Below are 27,891 nucleotides of genomic sequence, written 5' to 3' on the forward strand. Positions count from 1 at the left end.
GTGTGTTGAATCCACTGTGTTTCGTGGCATGTCGTTGGATTCATTTTGAGATATGTTCTGTTTTCTGTGCCAATGGACCACCCATTTTGAAGGATGTTTGTTATATGTTCCGTGCCAATGGAATACGTACCTAATGGTGTTGGCTGTCTTGGCAACCTATGCGTTTAGCAAAGCGACATTTTTGTAGGGCAATTGCAGACATTTCGCCCAAACTCCCTCTACTGTTTGACTGCCATTGCCCCAAAACGTATTTCAAGTGTTTGGTGCACTTTGTTTTTACAAATGTAGGAGCTCGGATATATCCATGGTGGTTTACACCATGGACTCGACTGTACAAGAATGAAGATTCGTAGATTAGTTTTGGCCAAAGTCAAATGTATGTTGGTTTAGGGTAACGTGACCAAAAAAGTTAGGGTCGGACCCAGTGGACCAGTGACAGGATGGTCAGAGTTGGACCCAGTGGACCAGTGACAGGATGGTCAGAGTTGGACCCAGTGGACCAGTGACAGGATGGTCAGAGTTGGACCCAGTGGACCAGTGACAGGATGGTCAGAGTTGGACCCAGTGGACCAGTGACAGGATGGTCAGAGTTGGACCCAGTGGACCAGTGACAGGATGGTCAGAGTTGGACCCAGTGGACCAGTGACAGGATGGTCAGTTGTATAATGGCATGGTGGTCTCCGGCTTGACATTGCGGTTCCACCCGCGGCTTTACACTGCCCCTAGCCTAAACGGGCTGCAGCATTCACCCCCACCCCACTGCACACCCGGCTTCAGTATGTTTGCCAGGGCTCGGAATCAGTGTAGGTCATGAGTGTGTCAGGCGTAAGAATGGTATTCCCATATCCAGTTAGGATTAGGGTAAGGGTTAGGGTTAGGGTTAGGGTTAGGTTGTTCACGACCTGATTAATCTCCCCATGTTAGCGCATGCGCATTGACCGCAATGAGAAGGATTGTTCAGGCAGAGGTTTCAGTTCGTGACACCGGCCCCGTCAGCGTGATCTCAGCAAACTTGACAAGTTGAGGTCGCTCAAGACTAGTACTGACTCATGCTTGGAGACTGAAGAAAACGCCGGAAGGCATGTAGTTCAAGTCTGGCCGTCCAAAAAGTGACAGCACTGACTCTTCGGACCGTGATGACACCTCGTACAGCAAATCACTTGTATTACGTTCACCCTGCCTCCGTGTCCGCTACCTGTAGATTCTTGACTCTGACATGTCAGTGTACACGTTGTGTGTATGACCGGCGTGTGCGTGCGTGTGTGTTTTCTGCAGCGCCAGTGGATGTGTCAGCGGCGGCTTATGTGCCAGTGTGTGCCGGTGTTTGTGTGTGTGTGTGTGTGTGTGTGTATGTGTGTGTGTGTGTGTGTGTGTGTGTGTGACGGTGTGGTGTGTGCCGGTGTTTGTGTGTGTGTGTGTGTGTGTGTGCCGGTGTTTGTGTGTTACACGTGCTTCCTTCCTACGAGCACAACAGGGTCTGTGAAAACTGCCCTGTTCCTGATAACACCGCAAGTCTCCTCCAATGGGGCCGCCGCTTTGATGGATTTACCTGCGCGTGCACCTCGCTCTGCATGTGTGCGCTGATTGGTGGAAGTGCGGTCTTTATATGGAAAGCGCTCGTGCCGCTGCTGCACGCGCGGTGTGCCGTGTGAAGTGTGTGCCACTCGGCACTACGGGTACCACCAAGTTGCCAGCACCACAGAGAGAGAGAGAGGGAGAGAGAGAGAGAGAGAGCGGACGAGAGAGCGCGCGAGCGAGAGAGAGAGAGAGAGAGAGAGGCGGGAGAGAGAGAAGGGGGCACCAGAGAGTGAGAGAGAGAGAGAACGAGAGAGAGAGAGAGAGAGAACGAGAGAGAGAGCGTTTTTATTGAGAAGGTGCTTGGTGTAGGATAGGGAGTTACATATATGGCGCTTGGCAAGTCGGGATAGGGTTTCTAGCTAGAGTTATCCCGCCCAGTCTCTGGCAAGCATTTTTTGCGATTTTGTCATAGCAGGCGCCACTATCGCCGGCTTACCCGCTCTCTATACTCTCTCTTCCTCCTAGTCTTCCTTTCGCCATCTTTGCCGCTCTCTTTTCCTTCACGGAATAAGAGTTGGGGTCCTTGCAACTTTTGTCTGTCTAGGTAGGTGGTTCTTCTCTTGTCCCTGATTTTTGTCTGAAACCAACAAGTTCAGTCTCTAACATTCTCCCCTCCATCTTTTACTAATCTCAGTGTGTCCCCCTCAATCCTTTTCTCGTCAGCTACTGCGAATCAGTGGTGGGACATCGACGTGTTGTCATTTGCTAGCGGTCACCGGAAGTAGAACTGCGTCGCTTCCGGTGGCTGCGCGAGCTTCTGTTTCAGCGGCGATGAGCAGGTTCCAGCTGGGTCCAGATTTCAAACCACACGAGCCATGCGATTAAAGGAACCTTTGATGTTGCAAGAAGTTGGTTGCACTGACGTGAACCGTTTCCTCTTTTCTTTTTTGTTTCTTGTTTCTTTTTTTCTTTTTGTTCTTTTTGTTTCAGACTTTTCTTCAGACATGTTGGAAGAATGATTTAATTATGTGCGCCAGGGCGCCCTGACTTGAGAACATGCCTTATTTTTAGCCTCTGACGTTGGTCGGTTATATCAATTTATTTGTAAGCATTGGTGGGCTTAAACAATTTGCCTTAAACAGGGCTCCCCACAGTGCGCGTCCCTGCGTCATATACGCACTAGAAGCCGAAAACACGTACTGGAAATGTATGGAGGGGGTCCCGGGACGCACTAAACTTTAAAAGAGCGGGTCCTGGGACGCTCTAAATTTATTTTATCGTCCGTACCGTAATTACTTTTTCAGGCTGCAATCGTAAGCTATTGTACACAGCACACTATGCGAGACGACAATGTTTTATAAGTACACCGGGACTTTTTGGTTTTTGGAGCCTTGGAACCCTCTAAAATTCTGCAGTGGGGGTTCATGGACCCTCTAAAAATTGAAAGTGGGGGTCCCGGGATCCTCCAGGAGAGACGTCCGTGGGGAGCCCTGATTAAATCTCTTCCGCTGTCTTGCCGAAGAAAGTTTCTTGACTATTCTGATATATAGCCTTCAGTGACAAATTTGATTCGTCATTTTGTTTTGCTGTTTGTTTTGTGTACGTTTTTAGTGTTGTGTGCTATAGTTTTGTATGTGCCGAGTGAACTTGTTGTTTCGGTGTAATTTAAGTGTCAAACACTGAAGTGCAAACCGTGATGGTGGCAAACGGTTATAATCAGTCGCCATTTACCAATTGATTGTATGCGGCTTTGTTATCTGAAAACATTTTCTGAATAAAATTGTTTAAACCATCAGTCGTCAGTCGATCACGGCGACAATCTCCAGGAGAGCAAGCCAATCTGAAATTGCAGGTCTTTCTAAGTGCTTTTTTTACAGCTCATTCCGTGATTTTCACCAATATCAGCGATTGTCCTTGTTGAAAAGGGAGCAGTCGTGCTAATGCTTTTATTCTTGCCGATGTCATTTGTTTTGGTTCCCGTGCGTCGTTTGACATCAGTTGTCGTTTACGTCACGAGAGAGAGAGAGAGAGAGAGAGAGAGAGAGAGAGAGAGAGAGAGAGAGAGAGAGAGAGAGAGAGAGAGAGAGAAGAGAGAGAGAGAGCGAGAGAGAGAGAGAGAGAGAGAGAGAGAGAGAGAGAGAGAGAGAGAGAGAGAGAGAGAGAGAGAGAGAGAGAGAGAGAGAGAGAGAGAGAGAGAGAGAGAGCTGCATGAACATAGACTGTACAAATCTTATTTAAGGGTACGAAAACCTCCAAAGCAAACAGCGGCAGACTGTACGTCGCACACAGCAGAAGGGCTCACAAGCAAAGGTCACAGGAACGATCTGCCACCGTCAAGTGTTCCAGCAATGCAACAGACAAGTTTTCTAGCAATGCGATCAGATGACGAGATCCACGGGTGGTCGATGCGTACCCGTATCTAACAAACTGACGATCAGAACAAGATCTGTTTTTATAAACGGGAAAACTCCAAAAGCCGGCACCCATAGCGTCTTGATCGCTCGGCATCCGTAGCTCACTGTGTCTTCCTTACTCCAAGAAAGGCTTTCAATGCTGAGCGAGGTGTGTGTGTGGGTGTCTGCATGTGTGTGTGTGTTGCTTAGACGTTAGGTTTTACACGAGAAAATTATAACTGCGAAGGCCGTTCATTCTGCTTCCAGCAATAATACTGAGGAGAAACCACAAACCACTAAACAAGCATTCAAGCAAGCAAGCATTGGAGAATGGCCAGAGGCTATCAACGTTCCTCATATATAGGTGGCGCCGCCTACTGGTAGATGGATACGGCATTTTTGGAAGAGTTTGAAGGCAGCTGTAACAAAGATCGTCTACTGCTACGCTGTAATCGTGCGAGCTGTGTCCTCTGGATGTGTGGAGAAGAGTAACATTTCTTGTGAAGTCTGCAAAATCGAGTTTTGTCATTTAATATATCTGGGGGTTTATGAGGGTAAAAAAAAAGTTCTAGGTTGGAAGGAAAAGAATACGTTTATATGCACGCGCTAACACACTTTCTGTATTCTGTAAAAAAAAAAAAAAATGGGTCGGGGAATCGGAAACATTGATATTGTTCATGGCCTATTGTGCAAGTATTGAGACAAGGGGAATCGGAAACATTGATATTGTTCATGGCCTATTGTGCAAGTATTGAGACAAGGAGAAGGACATGACAACATTTTCTTTTCTTCTTTTTCTTTCAGCTTTTCGAATTCGGGGACTGAAGAGTTATCTATTGTGGATGTTCTTTGCGACTCTTACACACGTGGCAATGATTCTAGTCTGCGTCCTGCCAACACTGACACGAGAATGATATGATGTGTCTTCTGCGATTTCTGTCAGTTGCAGGCATGGGAATTGTCCGCGAAATCGCGGTTTTCCGCGAAAAGGAATTTACGTTTCAGCGAAAATAAAAACAAGTCGCGTAAGGCGAAAATACAATATTTAGTCAAGTAGCTGTCGAACTCACAGAATGAAACTGAACGCAATGCAACGCAGCAAGACCGTATACTCGTGGTCCACCGCTCACGGCATAGGCAGTGAAATTGACAAGAAGAGCGGGGTAGTGGTTACGCTATGCTGCATAGCACGCTTTTCTGTACCTCTCTTCGTTTTAACTTTCTGAGCGTGTTTTTAATCCAAACATATCATATCTATATATTTTTGGAATCAGGAACCGACAAGGAATAAGATGAAGGTGTTTTTAAATTGATTTCGAAAAAAAAAATTTGATAATAATTTTTATATATTTAATTTTCAGAGCTTGTTTTTAATCCGAATATAACATATTTATATGTTTTTGGAATCAGCAAATGATGGAGAATAAGATAAACGTAAATTTGGATCGTTTTATAATTTTTTATTTTTTTTTACAATTTTCAGATTTTTAATGACCAAAGTCATTAATTAATTTTTAAGCCACCAAGCTGAAATGCAATACCGAACCCCGGGCTTCGTCGAAGAGTACTTGACCAAAATTTCAACCAATTTGGTTGAAAAATGAGGGCGTGACAGTGCCGCCTCAACTTTCACGAAAAGCCGGATATGACGTCATCAAAGACATTTATCAAAAAAATGAAAAAAACGTTCCGAGATTTCATACCCAGGAACTCTCATGTCAAATTTCATAAAGATCGGTCCTGTAGTTTAGTCTGAATCGCTCTACACACACACACACACACACAGACGCACATACACCATACCCTCGTTTCGATTCCCCCTCGATGTTAAAATATTTAGTCAAAACTTGACTAAATATAAAAAGGTAAATTAAATTATATGTATACTATTGTCTCTATCCATTATTTGCTTACACGAGAACTATCAAAATATTGGTCTAAAATGATAAAATTCGTTTATCCTGGTCCCCCCCCAACGGGGCTCTGCCTCTGTACCCCGCCGGGGGGGGGGGGGGGGGGGAGTCTTGTTTTTAGATGTGTCATGTTATGCGGAGTTCTGGTAGACATATAAAAAAAATTGGCAATTCAGCGGGGGATTTTTTCTGATGGCTTTGTTTGGTCCCCCACTCGAGTGCTGTTACTCGTTTTAAAGTGCCGTCTGCTTATTTAGGAAGGTGTGAATGTTGTAAAGCTGGCACTTATTTTCGGAGCATCATGCGCATAAAACAAATAGTGCCGCGTAACCATGTTGGTCTTACGCAATACACAGACGTAGGCGCACGCACGTGACGTATGCTGTATTTAATGCACGTGCATACACACTTTATTTTGACACACACTGTCTGTCACACCGACACGCCAACACGGACAAACTGCACACGTGCGAATATTACCAGTACCCTTACGTCATCACTAATAAAGAAATCACTACGGTCTGCCAGTAAGACTGACGTCTTTCTCCCCCACCTCCGTAAATGACACCTATGAGTCAATGTGCTGAATTAATCCAGCTCACGGTAAGCCAAGTCTACGCTGCAGAGAATGCAGTCACACTGTTGATTTTTGGTATGTGTCCAAGTGAACGCCTGGACAGGTCTGGGCGGTGATCATGATCGTGTACGTGAAAAAGACGCTACCTTTCAACTCAGGTGTAGGCGTCAGGTAAATAAGGACACTGAATAATAATAATAACAAGAAATTCCTCCGAGGTAGGAAAAACACCCCCGTCCTTAGCATTCTCACTGCCACCAACTGAGCAGGCACTGCTAACAAGTGTGGTTATTTCCCTTTGACCATTAATATGTCCCTCTATAAGTCCTTGTAGAATCTTAATCCACCAATAACTCCCTAACCGTGTGTTTGACTGGTCCTAATTTTTGTAAGGACCGTCTCAGGAATGTATAGAACCTGTTCACCAAGTTTGGTGACGATCGGTCCGTTCATTCTTGAGATCTATATGCGAACACAAACAAACAAACAAACAAACACATCGATCGAAACCTATACACACCCCTATACCGGGGGTGTAACAATCATAACAACACTTTTTTGTCCATTCAAATATTACTTAAAATGGAACATTTTTTTTGACACACCAAGCCTGCCTGTGGACGATTATAACAAAAATATTCACATGCCGTCAATGACCTGAGCAAGGCCTTGCCGACGAAGCCATCAATCAGAATGTTGCGACATGAGTGTGAAATGAGAAGAGAGCTATCTCACATCTTGCCACGGAGTCAGTGGGTGGAAAACACTGAGCGCCGGCAGGCATGATAGAGACTGATGGAGTCCAATGCGTACGTCTTGTAGAAATGCTTTACAGTGGACCCCCCCTTTTAAGACCTTTACAAATCTGACAAAATCAGGTCCTAACAAGTCGCGTAAGGCGAAATAACAACATTTAGTCAAGATTTCGAACTCACAGAATGAAACTGAACGCATTGCTTTTTTCACCAAGACCACATACTCGTAGTTTCGTCAGTCCACCGCTCGTGGCAAAGGCAGTGAAATCGACAAGCCATGCAGAATAGTGCGGTAGTGGTCGCGCTGAGCAGGATAACACACTTTTCTGTATGTCTATTCTTTTTAGCTTACTGAGTTTGTTTTTAATCCAAACATATCATATCTATATGTTTTTGGAATCAGGAAATAAGATGATATTGTTTTTAAATCGATTTCGGAAAATTAATTTTAATCATAATTTTCATATTTTAAATTTTCAGAGCTTGTTTGTAATCTAAATATAACATATGTATATGTTTTTGGAATCAGACAATGACGAAGAATAAGATGAAATTATTTTTGGATCGTTTAATAAAAAACATAATTTTAATTACAAGTTTCCGATTTGTAATGACCAAACTCATTCATTAGTTTTTAAGCCACCAAGCTGGAATGCAATACCAAAGTCCGGCCTTCGTCGAAGATTGCTTTGCCAAAATTTCAATCAATTTGATTGAAAAATGAGTGTGTGACAGTGCCGCCTCAACTTTTACAAAAAGCCTGATATGACGTCATCAAAGGTATTTATCGAAAAAAAGAAAAAAACGGTCCGGGTATATCATTCCCAGGAACTCTCATGTCAAATTTCATAAAGATCGGTCCAGTAGTTTAGTCTGAATCGCTCTACACACACATACGCACACACACACACACACACACACACACACACACACACACACACAGACACACATACACCACGACCCTCGTCTCGATTCCCCCTCTATGTTAAAACATTTAGTCAAAACTTGACTAAATGTAAAAAGAAGGGGGTCTTAAAATGGAGGTAAATTATCAGAGTTTATGAAGAGACAATGTGAAAAAGCAAGGTGTTAAAATGAAGGAAGTCTTGAATTGGGGAGTCTTAAAAGGGGGTTCCACTGTAGCCTACAGGCTGACTTAGTCTTCTTTTGCACACGTTAAAAGGAGGTAAATTTGCACTGGGTTCAATGAAAGCTGATTGAGGTTTTAGCACACATTAAAAGACATTTTCAAGAATTATGGCCAAAGGAGTTAGGCCTAACAAAAAAATAGGTGTGGTTACGGTAACCCGACCTACCCTATTTTTAGGGGCCGACCCTATAACTTTTTATTACATTTGCAAAAAAACAACAACACACACACAAGAAAACGAGTGCAGAAAACGCAATGAAAGCGAAAGCGCCCGAGTCGCACACTTATTTCCCTGTCAAGTAGGTTTAATTTGTACACATTAGAAAAAAAAGTAAAAAAAAAAGTGATTGCCTACCTTCCTACCCTATTTTTTGTGTGGCTATGTTACCGTAACCACACCTATTAATTTTTTTGGCCTTATATTTGCGCTGGGTTCCTTGGAGGCTGATTGAGGTTTTTGCACACGTTGAAGGAAAATCTCAGGAGTCATGGGCCAAAAGGAGGTATCTTTACGCTGCACTGAAAACATATTTGACATTATTACAGCAGCGTACAGTACACCCGGGGAACCCGTGCCTTAGGAAAGGGCATAATGCTTCAGTGCCAAGTAATATTACCCGGGTTTTGTACATTATGTCACAACAAGTTGCAATTGTATTAAAGTTTCGTTGAAGTCAAGGAGACGGCGGGTGCACTCAGTTTCAAAGTGTTACCGGTGTTGATGAAGTGAGCACTTGCAAATTCTGAAACCTGACAGACTTGTGTATGGCATTCCATTTGTCAAATAATTATTTGGATACTTTTTCATGTTTTTTTCACCAGTTTTAGCTAAATAATCATTATTTAGAAGCTCATGTGCTAAATAAGTAAGGCTTGTATTTAATGGTCCCTCAAATTAGACAGACAAATCACATAATTAGCCGCTTTCACCACATAAATAGATGCTTCCAGCAACAGAAATTTTAATTACCAACAGAAAAGCTGAATCTGCAACAATAAAAATAAACCAGCAACTGAATCGATGATTCACCAACAATTAATACACTTCAGCAACAAAAAATACGCTCAGCAGTTGATTAGCCACTTTGAGCAACACATTAGACGTTTTCAACAACAAAATAGCTACACAGAATGGATGAATGGTCAATGTTGATTTTCTTGAGTAGTTTTCACTAACTGCGTACAATGTATGGCCGTTCATCACACAATTGCACTGGGTGAGTTATGATCAATGTTGACACTAGGTGAATTATGGTCAATGTTGACATATGCATTCTCCAAACGTGTCCTGATGATGATTCGTTCCTCCAAGCCGCAGCTCTGTTCCTTAGGAAGTGGAAGGCATCAGAGGAAGAAGGAGTGGCTTCCTTCATCGAATATTTTGAGAGCTCATGGCTCGATTAGAACATCACCTGGTACGAGGGATATGCCATTGATCACCCCTCAACCAACAATGCCCTGGAATCCACCAACATGCAAATCAAGAGGCAGAATACCATTCGTGAAAGATTGGAGTTGTCCAGATTCCTCGCTGTTGTTGAGCAAGACATTGTGAAGAACTGGTCTGCCGAGAGAGCCCCAGGTAGATATGGAGATGATCCCAAAATCCCTGTGCAGGATGTCCCCAAGCGTGATCTCAAATTGTGGAGGGAGGCTTATCAGTGGGCCTCATCGCCTAGGGAGTCGCTGAAGGCAGGCAACTTGATCTACGTCGCATCCTCAACCTTAGACAAGGAGTTAGCTACAGCCATTAGGGATGTTGAAGAAAAGAACCAATCTGCCTCATGGGCAGATTTCGATGACTTTGCTGCCTGTAGAATGCCATCTGGAAGGTCACAATTGACCCAGACTCTGACCAGTTTAGGTGCAACTGCCCAGGATTTCTCAAGGGCAACATTTGCAAGCTCTCTTTGGGATGTGAAATCAGACTCAAAGTATCTAAAGCTCTATCCCAAGCGAAGATGATACCCATCGGCCAAAAGCGGAAACGCGGGCGCCCAAAGTTGGCAAAAGCAGCGCTTGTCCGTCAGTGACTTTCCAGGTTTAATTTGATGAACTTTTAAACCTTTAATCTTAGTACTGTACATGCACTATGTGTGGCCTATGTGTGAGTGAACAAGAATATGTACAAGTTAAGCTATTTCGATTACATTTGTCACTATCAGAATGATCTTTCTAAAGCTCTGTGTACAATTTCTGTCTTTCTCTATCGTGTTATGTTCTAAAAATGACAAGGCTAATTCAACAACAAAATAGAAAATCTAACAAACAGAATGTATCAGTTTAGTAGATTATTTTTAGTTAATGTTGTAGGAAGTATCCGTTTCATTGCTAGTATCATCCGATTTGTTGGTGAGTAGTTTGTTGCTAGTTTCATCTCTTTACGTGCTTGAATCATCTTATCTGTGGCTGAAATCATCTTTTTTCGTGCTCAAAGAATCCTTTTTCGTGGTGGAAAATCTGTTGATGAGGTAATTAAACCTCTCTGTTGCCAGATTCATCTATTCTGTTGGTAAATTAATTTTAAGCGAATAAGTAATTGTTTATGAACAATGTAAAACAATTCTAAATAATTTTTTGTTTACGTAAACCATTCATTATTTACCTAAACAATTCATTGTTTACGTAAATAATTCATTGTTTACGTAAATAATGATTTATTTAGCAACATTGCTGATTGTTTACAAACAATGTAAAATACGTCTAAACAATATATTGTTTACGTAAACAATATATTATTTAGACTTATATTACATTGTTTATAAACAATCAGCAATGTTGCAAAATAAATCATTATTTACGTAAGCAATGAATTATTTACGTAAACACAATGAATTGTTTAGCCAACACATTTTCCATTATTTAGGGGTTTCTAGGATTCGCTTCTGAACTAAGTTGTATACAAAATGGCAGACGAAGTACCTTTCGAGTTCCTTCACATGGAACTTGTGGATCATATTCACAATACGTCCACTAAAGAAGAAAATGACACCTGCATAGCCAAGCTGGAGAGCCTAGGATACAGAGTGGGTCTGAGTCTAATTGAAAGGTTCACAAAGGACTGCTCCCGGTTCAAGGATGAGCTGGATATGATGAAGTTTATCTGCAAAGACTTCTGGAACCTTGTGTACAAGAAGCAGATTGACAATCTCCGAACCAACCACCAGGGTGTGTATGTGTTACAAGACAACAAGTTCAGGTTTTTGACGCAGTTGTCAAATGGAAAACAGTACATGGAGGCTGCACCAAAGTATCTGGCTTTCCCTTGTGGTTTGATTCGTGGGGAGCTCTGCAGTCCAGGCATCAACTGTATCGTCACAGCAGAAGTCAGCGCTATGCCAGCTTGTAAATTCCAGATCCAGATTCAAAGGTTGTAGAAGAGGACATGGGGAAAAAGCATGGAAGTGTTCAGTGGTGGATGAGTGTGTCTGCAAGATAACATTTACAGTAGACTAAGAATGTTGTACACAGTGGAACCCCCCAATTTAAGACTTCCTCCTTTTTAAGACCTTGACTTTTCAGATTTTCTGTCCATAACCTCTGTAAATTTACCTCCAATTTAAGACTCCCACCCTTATTAGACCAGATTTTCTAAGATTTTTGGAGGTCTTAAAAGGGGGGTTCCACTGTTTATGGATAAACACAATGTGTGACACATTAGCTTATTATATTTACATGGGGTTTTGTGGTAATTCGTGCAATATTACAAAGTGTATGATTCTATGAACTGATGTGTATGAATGTTGGTGAAGATGTGTGAATATCTGTAAATATTGATTGTAATTTGTTGCTTGCACAGTGTTTATTTACAAGGGTTAGTTAAAAATACTTCAAATTCTGATGATTCTGTTGTTCCCTCGTATAGATACACATCTGATCGAAAATCAGAAATTATCCATTGCAGACTGAGATTGAGGATCAGCAATCTAAATAGTGATCTATTTGACAGACATTTAATTCCCGACCCGTCATGCACTTGTGGTTATCCTGTTGAAAATGCGGAGCACTATATTTTTCATTGCCCCTTATCTCTTCAAGTACGTGAAGTCACCTTGTCAACACTGCCCAACTATGATTTGCTAACCGCTGATGATTTTCTGAATGGCAATAGAGACAGTCCAGACAGCGAAAATGCATTGATATTTGACCAGTTATTCAGGTTTATCTTATTAAGCAAACGTTTTGAATAATGAATGCATTTATCTCATCCATGTTCGAAACGACCATGTGCAGTACTGTTTACATTTCCTTGTTCTGGTAGTATTCTATTTTCAACCATGTGGAAGTCATTTTATGCGTGTGTGTGCGAGTGAGTGTGCGAGCGCGTGTGAGTACTGTTGTTAGTTTAGCATTGTTTTTACATTTAGTCAAGTTTTGACTAAATGTTTTTGTTGTTGTTGTTGTTTTTTCCTTTTATTGTTACATGTTTGTCTACCATAATTTACCATTATTATTTTGACATTACTTCAAACTTGTTATATTAAAATCGTCCGCCAAATTTCATTTGCTTTTAAGAGTACGCTCATAAGCTTAGCTTGTTGTGCTCCATGTTCCTAATTTCATGTATGCGGCAATAGTACCAATGACATTTATTGAATAAACTTGTTTAAACCAACTAAGTTTTATGTCTTTCAGTGATTACTATAATTGAATACAAGGTCTCTCCACACACTCTTATCTTAAAATAGCTGTTGTTTGGATATTATTTTGTTTATTTTAAAAGCCGAAATTGCTGTACGAAAATAACTGATCTCAAACACAGTCAAAGGTCAAGGTCAATTAAGGTTTTTTCCTGCCGGGAGTGTTTAGTGTTTGCACTTTCTTGCTTGAAGTTGTTGAAACACAGTTTTTTCCCCTTATGTTCTCTGTTCTGTTTATGTCCCAACAACATGCCTGTCTTTCCATTTCTCTTCCTTTAATCGTTTCATTTCAAAGAGAAAAGTAAAAACATATTCGAAACTACGGAGAATTTTCGCGTCACGAAGGAATTCAAAATGGCCGAGGGAGCAGGAAGGAACGATAATATTGAAACCAGAGACATTTTGGAAGTTTTTTCACGCGCTGCTGCTGATGCCATATGCGGCATTCTGTCTGGCGGACCTGGTCCTGCTACGGTTGCTGTAGCAGAAACTTTTGATACTGGCAGTGGGTTTTGATACTGGCAGTGGATACTGGTTGTTGGGGTTTCAACACATTACCCAGTTTCGTATATACCAAGTTGTGTTGTGTTGTGTAACTTACAGATAAAAAAAAGTTGAATCATGCAGTAAGAGAAATGGAAAGAGAAAGTTTTTGTTGAGACAGAACAGAAAACTTAGGACGGAAAACTTTTTTCAACAACTTCAAGGGAGAGAATGCAAACACTAAACACTCCCGGTCTTGACCTTGACCTTTTGTTTGTTTTCGCATTCAGTTCTTTTCGTACGGCAATTTCAGCTTGTAAAATAAACAAATTTACGAACATTTTCTGATAAATAATGTTTGGAGATACCTTGTATTGAATTATAGTATATACACAAAGAAAAAAAATGAAGCTTAGAAGTCAATTCTTGATTCCCCTAAATAATGAAAACTGCTTTCCCTAAACAATGAATTGTTTAGGGAAAGCAGTTTTCATTATTTAGCAAATCTGCTAAATAATGCATTATATAGGTAAACAATGATTTATTTAACAACTGCTCACTTTATCCACCCAAAAAATATTATTTTGTGAAATAAGTGATTATTTGTGTAAACAATATATTATTTACGTAAACAATGAATTGTTTAGGTAAACAATGAATTTACGTAAACAAAAAATTATTTAGAATTTTTTTACATTGTTTATAAACAATTACTTATTTAGCACATGAGCTTCTAAATAATGATTATTTAGCTAAAACTGGTAAAAAAAACATGAAAAAGTATCCAAATAATTATTTGACAAACGGAATGCCATACTTGTGCACCTGGCTTTCGACTGAAAATGTGAGGAAGTAAGCTACAGCAAGGACAGTTAGTAAGTAAGCTGTAGAAACATGTCTAGTCTGCGCTTTGTCGGCCTTTTGGAGGAGTTCCCCCGAGTTCTCTCCTCCTGGTGCTTGCCGCTTTGGGCAAGAAAAGTTGCACATTTTGTGTTTGTTGTGAAGCTGCACACAGCACCATGGCCATGTGTCAATCATTACCATCATCTTTTCAACCAGGGATGAGAAAATCACAGAAGGTTTTGACATTTTTTCTAACTTTATACGTTTTTCATGATACTTTTTTTGCCCTTTTCACACTCATCTCCAAGTGTGTACAACCTCGACTGATTCAGTCTCCCGAGCGGCAGTGCAGATTTTCATCCGTTCCGGTGCGGCTTCAGTGTACAGAACGACAGGCGTGGCGGGTTTTATCAGACTGCAGATAAAGTTGTATTAGCCACCAACGAAAGATGGAACAGCAACAATAACACCAGCAACAGCAACAGCGGCAGCGGCGAACCGCTCAGTCCTAGCGCTGAGCGACGGCGCTGCAAGTCAAAAGTGCCGGATGCCTTTATCGGCATATTCACGCCGTATGCCTTATCTTGTTGGCCTTCCCGCTTCCCTCGTCACCGGTCACTGAGGCTCGCGCCAACAGACGCGTTTGATGTTTTCATACCCAGGCGGTGAGGGGCGAAAAAAGATCCTCGGATCAATTAGTTTCTGGGGGGATGGGTCAGGCTAGCTTATCTGAGACCGCATCGGTCAGCAGAAACCTCGTGTTTACAGGTGCATAATATTTCTTTGCGAGCTTTGAAGATGGTCAGGTATGTAACTAATCAGGCATGGAATCCCTTTGGTTGTCTTGTATCAGCATGTTTCAGTTCAGCTGTTTTGAGACTGGTGAGGTCTCATTTGTTGAAAGCTGATCCCCCAGAAAAAAATCGGGCGAGAGTGAGAGAGAGAGAGAGAGAGAGAGAGAGAGAGAGAGAGAGACAGCCAGACAGACAGACAGACAGACAGAGAGAGAGACAGAGAGGACAGACAGAGAGAGAGAGAAGAGAGAGAGAGAGACAGACAGACAGACAGAGAGAGAGAGAGAGGGACAGAGAGACAGAGAGAGAAGAGAGAGAGAGAGAGAGAGAGAGAGAGAAGAGAGAGAGAGAGAGAGAGAGAAGAGAGAGAGAGAGAGAGAGAGAGAAGAGAGAGAGAGAGAGAGAGAGAGAGAGAGAGAGAGAGAGAGAGAGAGAGAGAGAGGGACAGAGAGACATAGACAAGGAGAGGGACAAGACGAGACAAGACAAGAGAAATTCTTTATTAACGAGGGTAATGGGATAAGCAAACAGGTGCTTTTTTTTACATCCAGTCCTCGCCCTAATCTAATGAAAATACGTTTTATAAATGTTAAAATAACAAAACAAAACAAAAAACAAACCAAAAAACCAAAAAACAGGCATAGAGAGGGAGAATCTGCTGGGGAAGCCCAAACTGAATAGGCAAATTACAACAAAAAATACCACGCACGAACACACACACACACACGAACACACACAACCACACACACCGGCACTGACACACACAAAACCCAATCCAGCCCCGCACCCCATACACACACACACACATACATTTCTGAAACAGGTAAACTCGTACACATGTTTTCACCACAGTGCTTGTTCCGTTCCGAATGCGGCGACGGAGCCAGGTTGGCACGGCAAAGCCTGGCGAGTGATTTTAACCGACAACAGCCCACGGTATCGGTAATCAGACGCCAAGAAGCACGCGCCAGTTCTGCTTCCCGTCATGCCTCACTGGCGTCACGTGATTGCACGTGCAGTCGGCTCGAACCGAATGTGACGTCAGTGTCGCTGCCAACACCTCCCACGAGGCCCCTTGCAACACTAAGCAGAAACACTGCCAATCTCTTTTGATTTTGTTTGCAGGTCTTCCGTTTTTACATTGAGACACGATATGTGTGTGTGTGTGTGTGTGTGTGTGTGTGTGTGTGTGTGTGTGTGTGTGTGTGTGTGTGTTGTTTTACTCTCTCTCTCTCTCTCTCTCTCTCTCTCTCTCTCTCTCTCTCTCTCTCTCTCTCCTTGTCTCATTCTTCTTCTTCTTCTTCGTTCATGGGCTTAGACTCCAACGTTCACTCATGTTATTAAGGAGGTTTAGAAACTGCGTCACCTATTAGCTACGTCACCTACCAGGACACGTATCTCTGATGCGGGTCGCGCTGCGTGTGGTGATTAGGTACGTGTTCACGTAGCAAACCCTTCCATACGTCACCGCAACGTATGTCAGATTTTATCAAGTCAAACCATCAGAGAAAGGGGGAATGTACGTTCTGGCTCACCGATTCCGACAGACCCTAAATATTAACCAAAAATAGGCTTCTGGACTAAACTTTTACTAAAATGAAACATGCGACAAAATCAGAAAAATACTGCATAAATCCATACAAAAAAAAAATACAGTAAAGTAAGGTTGTTTTGAACCAATGCCGGGTCTGTCGGAATCAGTAACCCAGAACGTACATTCTCCCTTTCTCTGATACAACGCTAAATTTAGTTTCCATTGAAATATTAACTGGTTGAGCCACTTTACACGCTCTCCACTGAAACAGCCAGCGTGTGTTTTGATTCAATCTGCCCGTCGTCGCCAACACTACCGTATTGATCTGGTAAAGACAAACACTGAGCCAGCGTGTGTTTTGCGAGGCCTGCAAGCTTGTCTTCTATATTCCTCCAATGGCAAGACAAGATTAAATTATGCGATAGCAACAGTTACGTCACTTCCGCCCACCACTGTGTGTTGATAGTAACATAGCCTAGTGATTTTGCCATTTCATTCCGGACTCGCCTGCCGTGCAGTTGTGTTTTCTGTGAGAGAAGTGTTTTTACTGTCACTATATTTGCTAAATATTTATGTCTCAAGATAGCATTTCTGAAGAATTAGAGAGAGAAATTCTTGAATCACAAGTTGCTCATCAAAATCTATTAGATTTTTCAACACAGTCATCAACTTTAATTTTACATTCACCAACTATGGATATACCGGAATCATTGAGTGAATGGAATTCTGAGCAGTTTTTAACTATTGAAGAGCACCTCAGTTACCTCAACAATTTTGTTGAAGTATTATCGCAAATGAAAAATGAAGGGCCATCTCAGAGTGGAAAACTACCTAAATTTCCTTCACGCCCAAAACGGAAACTTTCAGATTTGTATGGAGGAAAACCAAAGAAAACCAAAACAACAATGACGTTCAATGAACTCCACGAATATTTAAAGTCAAAAATTGTTGATGTAAGCATGAAAGTTAGGAAGGAAGTGTTCTTTTTTAATCCGGAAGATATCACATCATCAGCAAGTGCCATTGAAAAGTTAGTTGAGGGATATAGACACATACAAAGACAGGAGGCAACTTCAATGGGCTTCAATTTGCAATATGGAATGGTTCTAGAAATCGCATTTAAGTTTTATGAAGCAGAACAAGGCATTCATAATGAGACCTGGGATGGCTGGTTGGAAAGAAACGTTAAAATTTCTTCTACGTATGCACGGAGATTGAGGGAGATTGCCCGTTTACTATTTCCATACAGAGCCAAATTCAGCACAGTTGGGATGTCTTTTTATGAAGTCTTCAACATGAGAAAAGAACTCAAAACCATGTTTGAAAAGAATGAGGATATCAGGCTTTATTGGGCTGAGAAAGTGACGTCAATGGTTCCAAATATACATCAACAGCAATCACAAGAGTAGGAAAAAAGAGTTAGAGCTAACACTGCAATCAGGTCACGCAACTGCCAGTTGCGCCAAAATAGGTCAACACCCTGCTTCGCGATTGGGCTGAGAAAGTGACGTCAATGGTTCCAAATATACATCAACAGCAATCACAAGAGTAGGAAAAAAGAGTTAGAGCTAACACTGCAATCAGGTCACGCAACTGGCAGTTGCGCCAAAATAGGTCAACACCCTGCTTCGCTTCAAAGGCTGCCTTCGGGCGGCCGCCGAGTGTTAACTTATTCAATTGACTTGTTTATTTGATTCAAGCTTTTGATAAGTGTACTTGGTGGCTGCTTTGAAACTCAACAAAGCCTTCTCCCCTTTCACAAACACTCCCCTTTCACAAGCAACGTTCTCTTCCCCGCTGCAGTCAAAACAAAGCTGTCATAGCGGGTTTTCCCGATTGACAAAAATTCTTATTACACACTCAGACTATTTGGAGTCGCGTTTGTCCTCCAGTGTCCAATTGCATAAGAATATTCTGGTGATGAATAAACGCGCTTTGTGTCATTAGCATCTAAAGATTTCTTGTTTACAATAGTTGTGTTGATCTGATGAAGCGCGGAACTGATCTTAGGGTTGTCATGGTGAAACACTCGCTTCTGAAACAGTGCTTCCTTGTAGTTATCATGCGATATGCTCGACTTTACAACCTGTTTGCTTACACCCTTTGCTTTTTTAACCACCCCTTTCTCACTTGCAACACTGTACATCTTTGCACGCAATCCAACATACTCCTTAATTATCTTCCCATTCATTTCATCTTTCATCTTTCCAATAACCTTCTTGTTAACATTTGAGTGCAATGGTGATTCTTTAGGGTAGTCGCAAGTGTCATTGTTATGGAGTGGTATAGCCCGGTTTTTAGACAATCATAAATGCCTCTACACAACTCTATAAATTTAGTATTTGTTTACAGACTTGAATGTAATCTGAATAGTTGTCCGCTACCGTAGCTTACAAGGCACAAGCGCACACTCACTCACACACGCAAAAACCTGGTGTTAAATGGATCTTGACACTGCCAAGACTAATTATTATTGTTTACAAAGCTTTTTACATCACAAAATCATTTCCGGGCTTCGACCAGTACTCTAGGCCGACAACACCGCAAGAAACTCTACAGTCCAAGACGCAGACACCTTTTGGCTCAAACAAAGCAGCTTAACAGGTAAGACGAATAGGTATTCTACTGTACGTTACCCTACTGCCATCTTTCGGCTTTCAAGATGTTGGTATGGCTGTAAGTCCTTCAGACGACTGACAAGGATGCACCAGTCCTCACGACACCGCGACCATTGCTTGACGTAGTCCTTGATCCTTCCAGTTCGTCTCGGCGGCTAACTGTAGAACCCTGCCAGCTCTCCATGCCATGGTCATGTACATCAAGCCGCAGTTGACTGGTTCAGTTCAGCCTCCGGCGATGAAAACCCCCCAGTTGGAACACTGTAAAGTTTATAGTCCATAAGTCAACTTGTCTTTAGTTTCTTTCACTCGCACAATAAAAATACTCACTCGTCCAACATATTAAGCTGCATGAGCCAATATAATTATTTACACGTTATATCCTGTTTTCTAAAGCCAAGAAAACGTTACGTAAAACCCTCACATGTTTAAGCAGTGTAGCACAATAGCTTAGGCCTACACAATAACGTTAAACACAGAAACAGTCACTCTTCTCACATACGACAACATGACATGAAAATATAACCGGTTTCAAACATACCTCAAAAGAGTGTAAAGCCAACATTTAGTACAGTCGCCGGCCTGGCATGAATATGAAAATGGAAGATATCATGTAAGCTGATAGGGAAAGTTCGTCAGTCTTCATCCTTCTTCAGTCAGATACCTAAAACAGGAGCCCGTCTGCTAAAGTGTTACGAAAAACATGAGTCGAGCTTGGCTCCTTGACGGCGACTGATTTTACAAAGTCGTTCTTGCTATGACATTGCCAGTGAGCTGTCGCCTGCATTACTTGCACGTGAAAAACCTTGTCAGTTACACAAGGTTCAACTGCGGTCAACGCGACGGTATGCAGCCTATAGCCCTTTCCAATGTCTGACCATCGCTATAGTCTATTCTATTTACAACAATACACATTACCAAAAATACGAGTAAACCGCTTCGTAACATCACCCCCTTTCCTCAAAAGAAAATGAATTGTTGAAAAAACGATGAAATTTTCTGAATCTCGATCAGAGATTATCCAAAAAGTCAAAAGAATTATATACAGGCGTCATGTTTAGAAGCTGTTTAAAAAAAATATCACGAATGAAACTCGAGTAAGACCTTGGCCTTGCAAGAATATGCCAGTCAACACATCAAATCAAAAATCAAATCAAATCTGAAAATGTTACTGGATAAACAGGACAAACAAAACAATCATTCACACCCGTGTAAGCGCACGTGCCTTGAGATAGAAAACAATACTGTTAAAGGGTCAAACAAACAAACACTATTGGGCGCCAGATGTTATGGTCCCTTATTGGGCGCCATTTGTTATGGAGTGGTATAGCCCGGTTTTTAGACAATCATAAATGCCTCTACACAACTCTATAAATTTAGTATTTGTTTACAGACTTGAATGTAATCTGAATAGTTGTCCGCTACCGTAGCTTACAAGGCACAAGCGCACACTCACTCACACACGCAAAAACCTGGTGTTAAATGGATCTTGACACTGCCAAGACTAATTATTATTGTTTACAAAGCTTTTTACATCACAAAATCATTTCCGGGCTTCGACCAGTACTCTAGGCCGACAACACCGCAAGAAACTCTACAGTCCAAGACGCAGACACCTTTTGGCTCAAACAAAGCAGCTTAACAGGTAAGACGAATAGGTATTCTACTGTACGTTACCCTACTGCCATCTTTCGGCTTTCAAGATGTTGGTATGGCTGTAAGTCCTTCAGACGACTGACAAGGATGCACCAGTCCTCACGACACCGCGACCATTGCTTGACGTAGTCCTTGATCCTTCCAGTTCGTCTCGGCGGCTAACTGTAGAACCCTGCCAGCTCTCCATGCCATGGTCATGTACACCAAGCCGCAGTTGACTGGTTCAGTTCAGCCTCCGGCGATGAAAACCCCCCAGTTGGAACACTGTAAAGTTTATAGTCCATAAGTCAACTTGTCTTTAGTTTCTTTCACTCGCACAATAAAAATACTCACTCGTCCAACATATTAAGCTGCATGAGCCAATATAATTATTTACACGTTATATCCTGTTTTCTAAAGCCAAGAAAACGTTACGTAAAACCCTCACATGTTTAAGCAGTGTAGCACAATAGCTTAGGCCTACACAATAACGTTAAACACAGAAACAGTCACTCTTCTCACATACGACAACATGACATGAAAATATAACCGGTTTCAAACATACCTCAAAAGAGTGTAAAGCCAACATTTAGTACAGTCGCCGGCCTGGCATGAATATGAAAATGGAAGATATCATGTAAGCTGATAGGGAAAGTTCGTCAGTCTTCATCCTTCTTCAGTCAGATACCTAAAACAGGAGCCCGTCTGCTAAAGTGTTACGAAAAACATGAGTCGAGCTTGGCTCCTTGACGGCGACTGATTTTACAAAGTCGTTCTTGCTATGACATTGCCAGTGAGCTGTCGCCTGCATTACTTGCACGTGAAAAACCTTGTCAGTTACACAAGGTTCAACTGCGGTCAACGCGACGGTATGCAGCCTATAGCCCTTTCCAATGTCTGACCATCGCTATAGTCTATTCTATTTACAACAATACACATTACCAAAAATACGAGTAAACCGCTTCGTAACATCACCCCCTTTCCTCAAAAGAAAATGAATTGTTGAAAAAACGATGAAATTTTCTGAATCTCGATCAGAGATTATCCAAAAAGTCAAAAGAATTATATACAGGCGTCATGTTCAGAAGCTGTTTAAAAAAAAATATCATGAATGAAACTCGAGTAAGACCTTAGCCTTGCAAGAATATGCCAGTCAACACATCAAATCAAAAATCAAATCAAATCTGAAAATGTTACTGGATAAACAGGACAAACAAAACAATCATTCACACCCGTGTAAGCGCACGTGCCTTGAGATAGAAAACAATACTGCTAAAGGGTCAAACAAACAAACACTATTGGGCGCCAGATGTTATGGTCCCTTATTGGGCGCCAGATGTTATGGAGTGGTATAGCCCGGTTTTTAGACAATCATAAATGCCTCTACACAACTCTATAAATTTAGTATTTGTTTACAGACTTGAATGTAATCTGAATAGTTGTCCGCTACCGTAGCTTACAAGGCACAAGCGCACACTCACTCACACACGCAAAAACCTGGTGTTAAATGGATCTTGACACTGCCAAGACTAATTATTATTGTTTACAAAGCTTTTTACATCACAAAATCATTTCCGGGCTTCGACCAGTACTCTAGGCCGACAACACCGCAAGAAACTCTACAGTCCAAGACGCAGACACCTTTTGGCTCAAACAAAGCAGCTTAACAGGTAAGACGAATAGGTATTCTACTGTACGTTACCCTACTGCCATCTTTCGGCTTTCAAGATGTTGGTATGGCTGTAAGTCCTTCAGACGACTGACAAGGATGCACCAGTCCTCACGACACCGCGACCATTGCTTGACGTAGTCCTTGATCCTTCCAGTTCGTCTCGGCGGCTAACTGTAGAACCCTGCCAGCTCTCCATGCCATGGTCATGTACATCAAGCCGCAGTTGACTGGTTCAGTTCAGCCTCCGGCGATGAAAACCCCCCAGTTGGAACACTGTAAAGTTTATAGTCCATAAGTCAACTTGTCTTTAGTTTCTTTCACTCGCACAATAAAAATACTCACTCGTCCAACATATTAAGCTGCATGAGCCAATATAATTATTTACACGTTATATCCTGTTTTCTAAAGCCAAGAAAACGTTACGTAAAACCCTCACATGTTTAAGCAGTGTAGCACAATAGCTTAGGCCTACACAATAACGTTAAACACAGAAACAGTCACTCTTCTCACATACGACAACATGACATGAAAATATAACCGGTTTCAAACATACCTCAAAAGAGTGTAAAGCCAACATTTAGTACAGTCGCCGGCCTGGCATGAATATGAAAATGGAAGATATCATGTAAGCTGATAGGGAAAGTTCGTCAGTCTTCATCCTTCTTCAGTCAGATACCTAAAACAGGAGCCCGTCTGCTAAAGTGTTACGAAAAACATGAGTCGAGCTTGGCTCCTTGACGGCGACTGATTTTACAAAGTCGTTCTTGCTATGACATTGCCAGTGAGCTGTCGCCTGCATTACTTGCACGTGAAAAACCTTGTCAGTTACACAAGGTTCAACTGCGGTCAACGCGACGGTATGCAGCCTATAGCCCTTTCCAATGTCTGACCATCGCTATAGTCTATTCTATTTACAACAATACACATTACCAAAAATACGAGTAAACCGCTTCGTAACAGTCATAAAAAGAATCTTTTCCTTTTACTGCAGGACTTTCAGCTTCTAGATCTTTGTAAATGTCATCCGCTGGAATGTCAAGTAAGAATGAATCTGTGTCTGTGTAAAGTACTCTCGATTTGGGATATCTTGGTTTCAAATAATCATACAAAAACTCAAGCATCAACAGTTTTGACAACTCTAGCACAGTAAAGCCTATGAATACTGGTTTGTCAAGCTTGACTACAAGTTTTTTCATTAAGATACCATACAGCTGTTCATGAAAGTATTTAAAGTCTTGATACTGTGGTTTGGATGTCAGCTTGATGGCCTCATTTTCTCTTGTAACAAGTCTAACATCCTTTCTCTTGTGTGGGTTTTCCATTGTCTTACCAAAGCAACTGTTGTTCATCAGTTTAAAAAAGTCTTTCTCTGATGCATCAGCGGCTTTGGTTCTCAGTTCTGTGTTTTTCATGATGTAAGGTTTCATAAACTGTTCTTGATCAAATAAAATTATACGATGAACAGCCTTCAAAATTAATCCATGTCTAATGTAAAACTGTAACAGTCTGTAGTGACACACATACTTCTTTTTGTGAAACAGATTGGGCACCAGCTTTGGAGGTTCTCTTGGGTTTACTTTTAACCTCTCAGCCGCTAAAGGATAATCATTATGTAGATCATGAAGTGATAGTGGATAGTCTAAGTCAACTTCTAGTATCCATCCCTTTCGACTGTCTGGGCCTGCTTTTAATATTGTCAGCACAACACATTGTGAAAATGGTCCTGAATAGATCTTAAAGTTCCGAAGTGGAAGCGTCTGACACATTGCCCAACCATACAAATTGTTTGCATCTAGATACATGATGTAATTAGAAGGTTTCATAGGATCAAAGTCGTCCAAGTATTTGTTGTTGGCTTTGCAGTAATTGTGTGAAGCCATACTGATTCCTCCACGTAGTCCATTTTCAATCATCTGAAGTGTAGGTAGATCTGATAGCAAGTCAATCTTTACTCCTGTAAATCTAAGAAATGCATCCCAGCTCATGCCTGGTGCAGATATGTAATGTGAAGGATCTAGATTGTAGTGCTTCATACATGTTCTTCTGTAATTCTCAAATATATCTGCAAGTAAACAAACATCAGCCAACAAATATTGATCATGATAATCACCCATTGTATTACATCCTAATTTATTCCATGCAGTCTTAGCGTGTTCATAGTCTTCGTCACTTATACCTTTACCCTTCAGCCGTGAGAAGTAAGCATCCTTTGGTGGTAACTCATCTTCATCAAACCTCTCCCACGAATCCATGTATTCATATGGATAGACTCCCTTTCTAACTAAGTCACTGTCAAAGTACTTACATGTGATTGGGAAAGCAGTTAGTGATGAAGATAAAGACTCAAGTGTTCCCATCAGATGTTGAGCAGAATCGTAGAAGTGTAAACTATTCAGAGTAAAGGCCATGTACTTTTCTGAAGACTGCGCAATGCATCTTGCTTTGTATTCATCAGTTACTGCCTGCATGATCAGATGTGAATCATAACCGCGCAAGTTATGGAAGAAGATTGGAAGCTTCCAAGTCTTAGGATCAAACTTTAATTGTAGATTACATTTGCTGTGTGCTGCTCCTCGGAACTGCCCACTTACATGATCATGATCTCTTACTATTGGATTGTCTGTGTTTGGTGTTAGACTTTGTTCGCATATCCAACACTGTGTGGTAGAGTTAAACTGTTCTTGGTCTTCAGGTTTCATAACAATGTCTGAAAGATTCAGTTGTTTGGAGCAGTCATTTCGCACTTGGTTCATTTGCTGTAAGAAGTTCTTTGCTGCATTAGGTCCTCTGTACAATTGCGGTTTAGAATGTTTACCATCTGAACTAACAACAATAAATGCATATGAACAGACTTGATGATTACTTAGAGTTACTGTTTTAGGTAGGTCTTTTGGTAAAGGTCCTTCATATGGCACAATGATAGATTCAAAGTCAGCATAAACAACATAAGGACTTTTCTGTAGTTTGCATACATTCTTAAAATACACTTTGCTGTCTGGCGGTGGTGTTGTTAACTTCACAACCGCATCATCAACGCTCTTACAATGTTGCTTGTGTATAAGTGCTGCATGAATTGATGGAATACGCAAGAGACATCGCCTACAAAAGTCTTGTTTACTATTGTGATTGCTTGTGCTCGCCATCAGTCTACTCATTGTACGAATCAAAGTGTAATGATATTTTACACCATCAGTCATTAGTAACATGTCAACATGGTTAGTATCACAATCACCAATCGTTGGTGAGTTCTTTGATATTCTGACTGGTTTCAGTTCATCTTCCTCATCCCACGTGTAAACATTTACGGTGATGGGTTTGTTTTGCTGTTCAAATTTGTCAATGCTTGTAATGCTGACAGGAAATTCAATACCAGTAAAGTTTAGTTTATTTCTGTATGCATGATAGTTAGACACTCTTTCTGCATTTTTCTTTACACTGTACAGTCTTGCCAGAACACACCACATAAAACATTTGTCATCATCATTCTTTATGTTCAGCACAGCACGTTTTTTGACAAGAGCAGGAGGTAAAGGTATGTAACTTCTACCTCTGATGGGGGCAAATTTACTTAGCTTCAATTCTATTTTTATAATTTCACCTTCTGACCATCCGGATCCTTTCATCTTTGCATCCTCTGCAGCTTGCTCAAACCGTTTCATCATTTCATCTGCCCAGTTTCCATTCAATTCTGCCATAGAATTAAGTGCTAGTTGTCTGGTTGAAACATGAACTTCTAGCACCTCATCACTGATTGTTTTGTATTTTATTAAACTGACTATCTGCACTTTTACTGGAGGTTCAATCAACAAATTGTTTGGAATTTGTTCAATGGCGTCTTGCACACTGGACTGCACATTTTGAGGATCCGTTACTTGTAATTCAACGGTGTCAAATACTGTCGATAAAGATTCTAATACAGAGTCTTCCATCGCTGTGAGTTTGATTTTATAACTCAAAATAAAAATATAAATTAAAAAAATGAAGTTGCTTAGAATTCTTTCTCAGAGCTTCCATTTTTGTTAACACTATAAAATCTGAAATAAAAAATCATTTAACATTTGTACCACGTGGAACTAATTGTAATTCCTCTTTTACAAAGGCTCTTTGCGGTGCTGGTTCTCTCAAGTAATATATAGGTGGATTTGTCTCTACTACTCTCTTGATTTCATGAATGTCAATACTCCAGATTGGATCCGTTGCACGCTTCCTGCTGTCACCCTCAGCTTCACCGGGTGCATATAAATATCTGACTTTCTGATTGAAAGGTAGTAATGCCACTGGTGTTGTTGACTTTGGAGCAACAGGTATTGTTTTCTGTTTGATTGCATCAACTGGTCTTAACCCTGTAGCTTTAAATACCTCCAGATTCATTGCTCTAAGTACTGATGGTAATCTTTTGACCCATTCAGTGTTACGCAATTTACTTTCTGTGTCCAAAAATTCCTGATGGTACTGATATGAAAACAGTTTTTCTGCCAACTGTTTGTTAAAGCTCTCAACAATAGCCTGTGACCTGTGGTTTCCTGGAATACCTCTCTTCACTGTAACATGATGTTTTAACAGAAGCTGGTTGACAGCTCCTTTAAACTCCTTACCATCATCGCACTGAATCATTCTGGGATACTTTAGTGGTCCACGTCTGTAAATTTCTTGCAGGGCAACAGCTGTAGCTATAGCACTTTTCTCTGTCAACGGTTCAGCATCTTTGTATCTTGTTGCAACATCAACTACAGTCAGTGCATACTTATATTTCTTCCTTCTGACTGTGTCATGCGGTAAATACAGCAGGTCTATTTGATGAGTGTCATTCGGTTTAATGTTAACAAAGTGTGGTCGTGTAATTTTTCTTGGTGCAGGTAAATAGATCTGCCAAACTGCCTGCTTTGACAACCATTTCTTTGCTGTATCTTGAGAAACACCTGCTGCGGCACTGAGCTTGTCAATAGCAGTTCTTCCTTTCCAGTATCCTTTTGGGGAATAATATATTTTAGATAACAAAGCATCACTCATGGTTTTTTAAATGACAGAATATTAAGATTTCACAGCACGCGCAATAAAGTAAACAACAGCCATACCAATAACAATGAAAACAATCTCTCCCACCTTCTGCTCTTCTGAAGGCTGATAAAAGTCACCCAGTTTTGGAGGAGCACTTGTCTTCATTTTCTTTCTAGTTACAAGATAGTATTCTTGAATGGCTGCATCAACATTGGCAAAGGTTTTGTTTGCATGTCCTTGCTGCCTGAGTTTATCATTCATAAAGTCTAACTGCGCAATTCGTTTCTTCTCGTATTCATCCTGTGCTTTCGCCAGTTGTTCCATGGCTTTGTTGTGCCTTTCCCTCTCTTCACCATTTTGCAGTTTAG

General features: G+C 41.2%; 2 protein-coding genes and 1 long non-coding RNA gene across 3 annotated transcripts in view; 2 read left to right on the forward strand and 1 right to left on the reverse strand.

Annotated features, from left to right (window-relative positions):
- Nucleotides 1-2,012: 2,012 nt before the first annotated feature.
- The window catches only part of LOC138971784 (twitchin-like), a 307,593-nt gene continuing 281,714 nt past the window's right edge, over nt 2,013-27,891 (forward strand). Inside the window, exon 1 of the mRNA XM_070344585.1 lies at nt 2,013-2,122. The gene's annotated coding sequence lies outside the window, so the exon portion shown is untranslated. The remainder of the gene's footprint in view (nt 2,123-27,891) is intronic.
- Nucleotides 11,181-12,108, forward strand: LOC138970389 (trafficking protein particle complex subunit 6b-like). Its single transcript, XM_070342840.1, has one exon. It carries the CDS (start codon nt 11,213-11,215, stop codon nt 11,681-11,683), a length of 471 nt encoding a protein of 156 aa, XP_070198941.1. The 5' UTR covers nt 11,181-11,212; the 3' UTR covers nt 11,684-12,108.
- Nucleotides 19,038-23,483, reverse strand: LOC138971769 (uncharacterized). Its single transcript, XR_011457363.1, has 2 exons — nt 21,419-23,483; nt 19,038-21,138 (listed from the first exon to the last, which is right to left on the reverse strand). It is a non-coding gene; the product is annotated as an uncharacterized lncRNA (long non-coding RNA).

Source organism: Littorina saxatilis, linkage group LG7 (assembly GCF_037325665.1).
Source record: "Littorina saxatilis isolate snail1 linkage group LG7, US_GU_Lsax_2.0, whole genome shotgun sequence".
Taxonomy (NCBI): domain Eukaryota; kingdom Metazoa; phylum Mollusca; class Gastropoda; order Littorinimorpha; family Littorinidae; genus Littorina; species Littorina saxatilis.

Coding starts and splice junctions, on each gene's coding strand:
- LOC138970389 (XM_070342840.1), top strand. CDS start 11,213: ATGGCAGACGAAGTACCTTTCGAGTTCCTTCACATGGAACTTGTGGAT.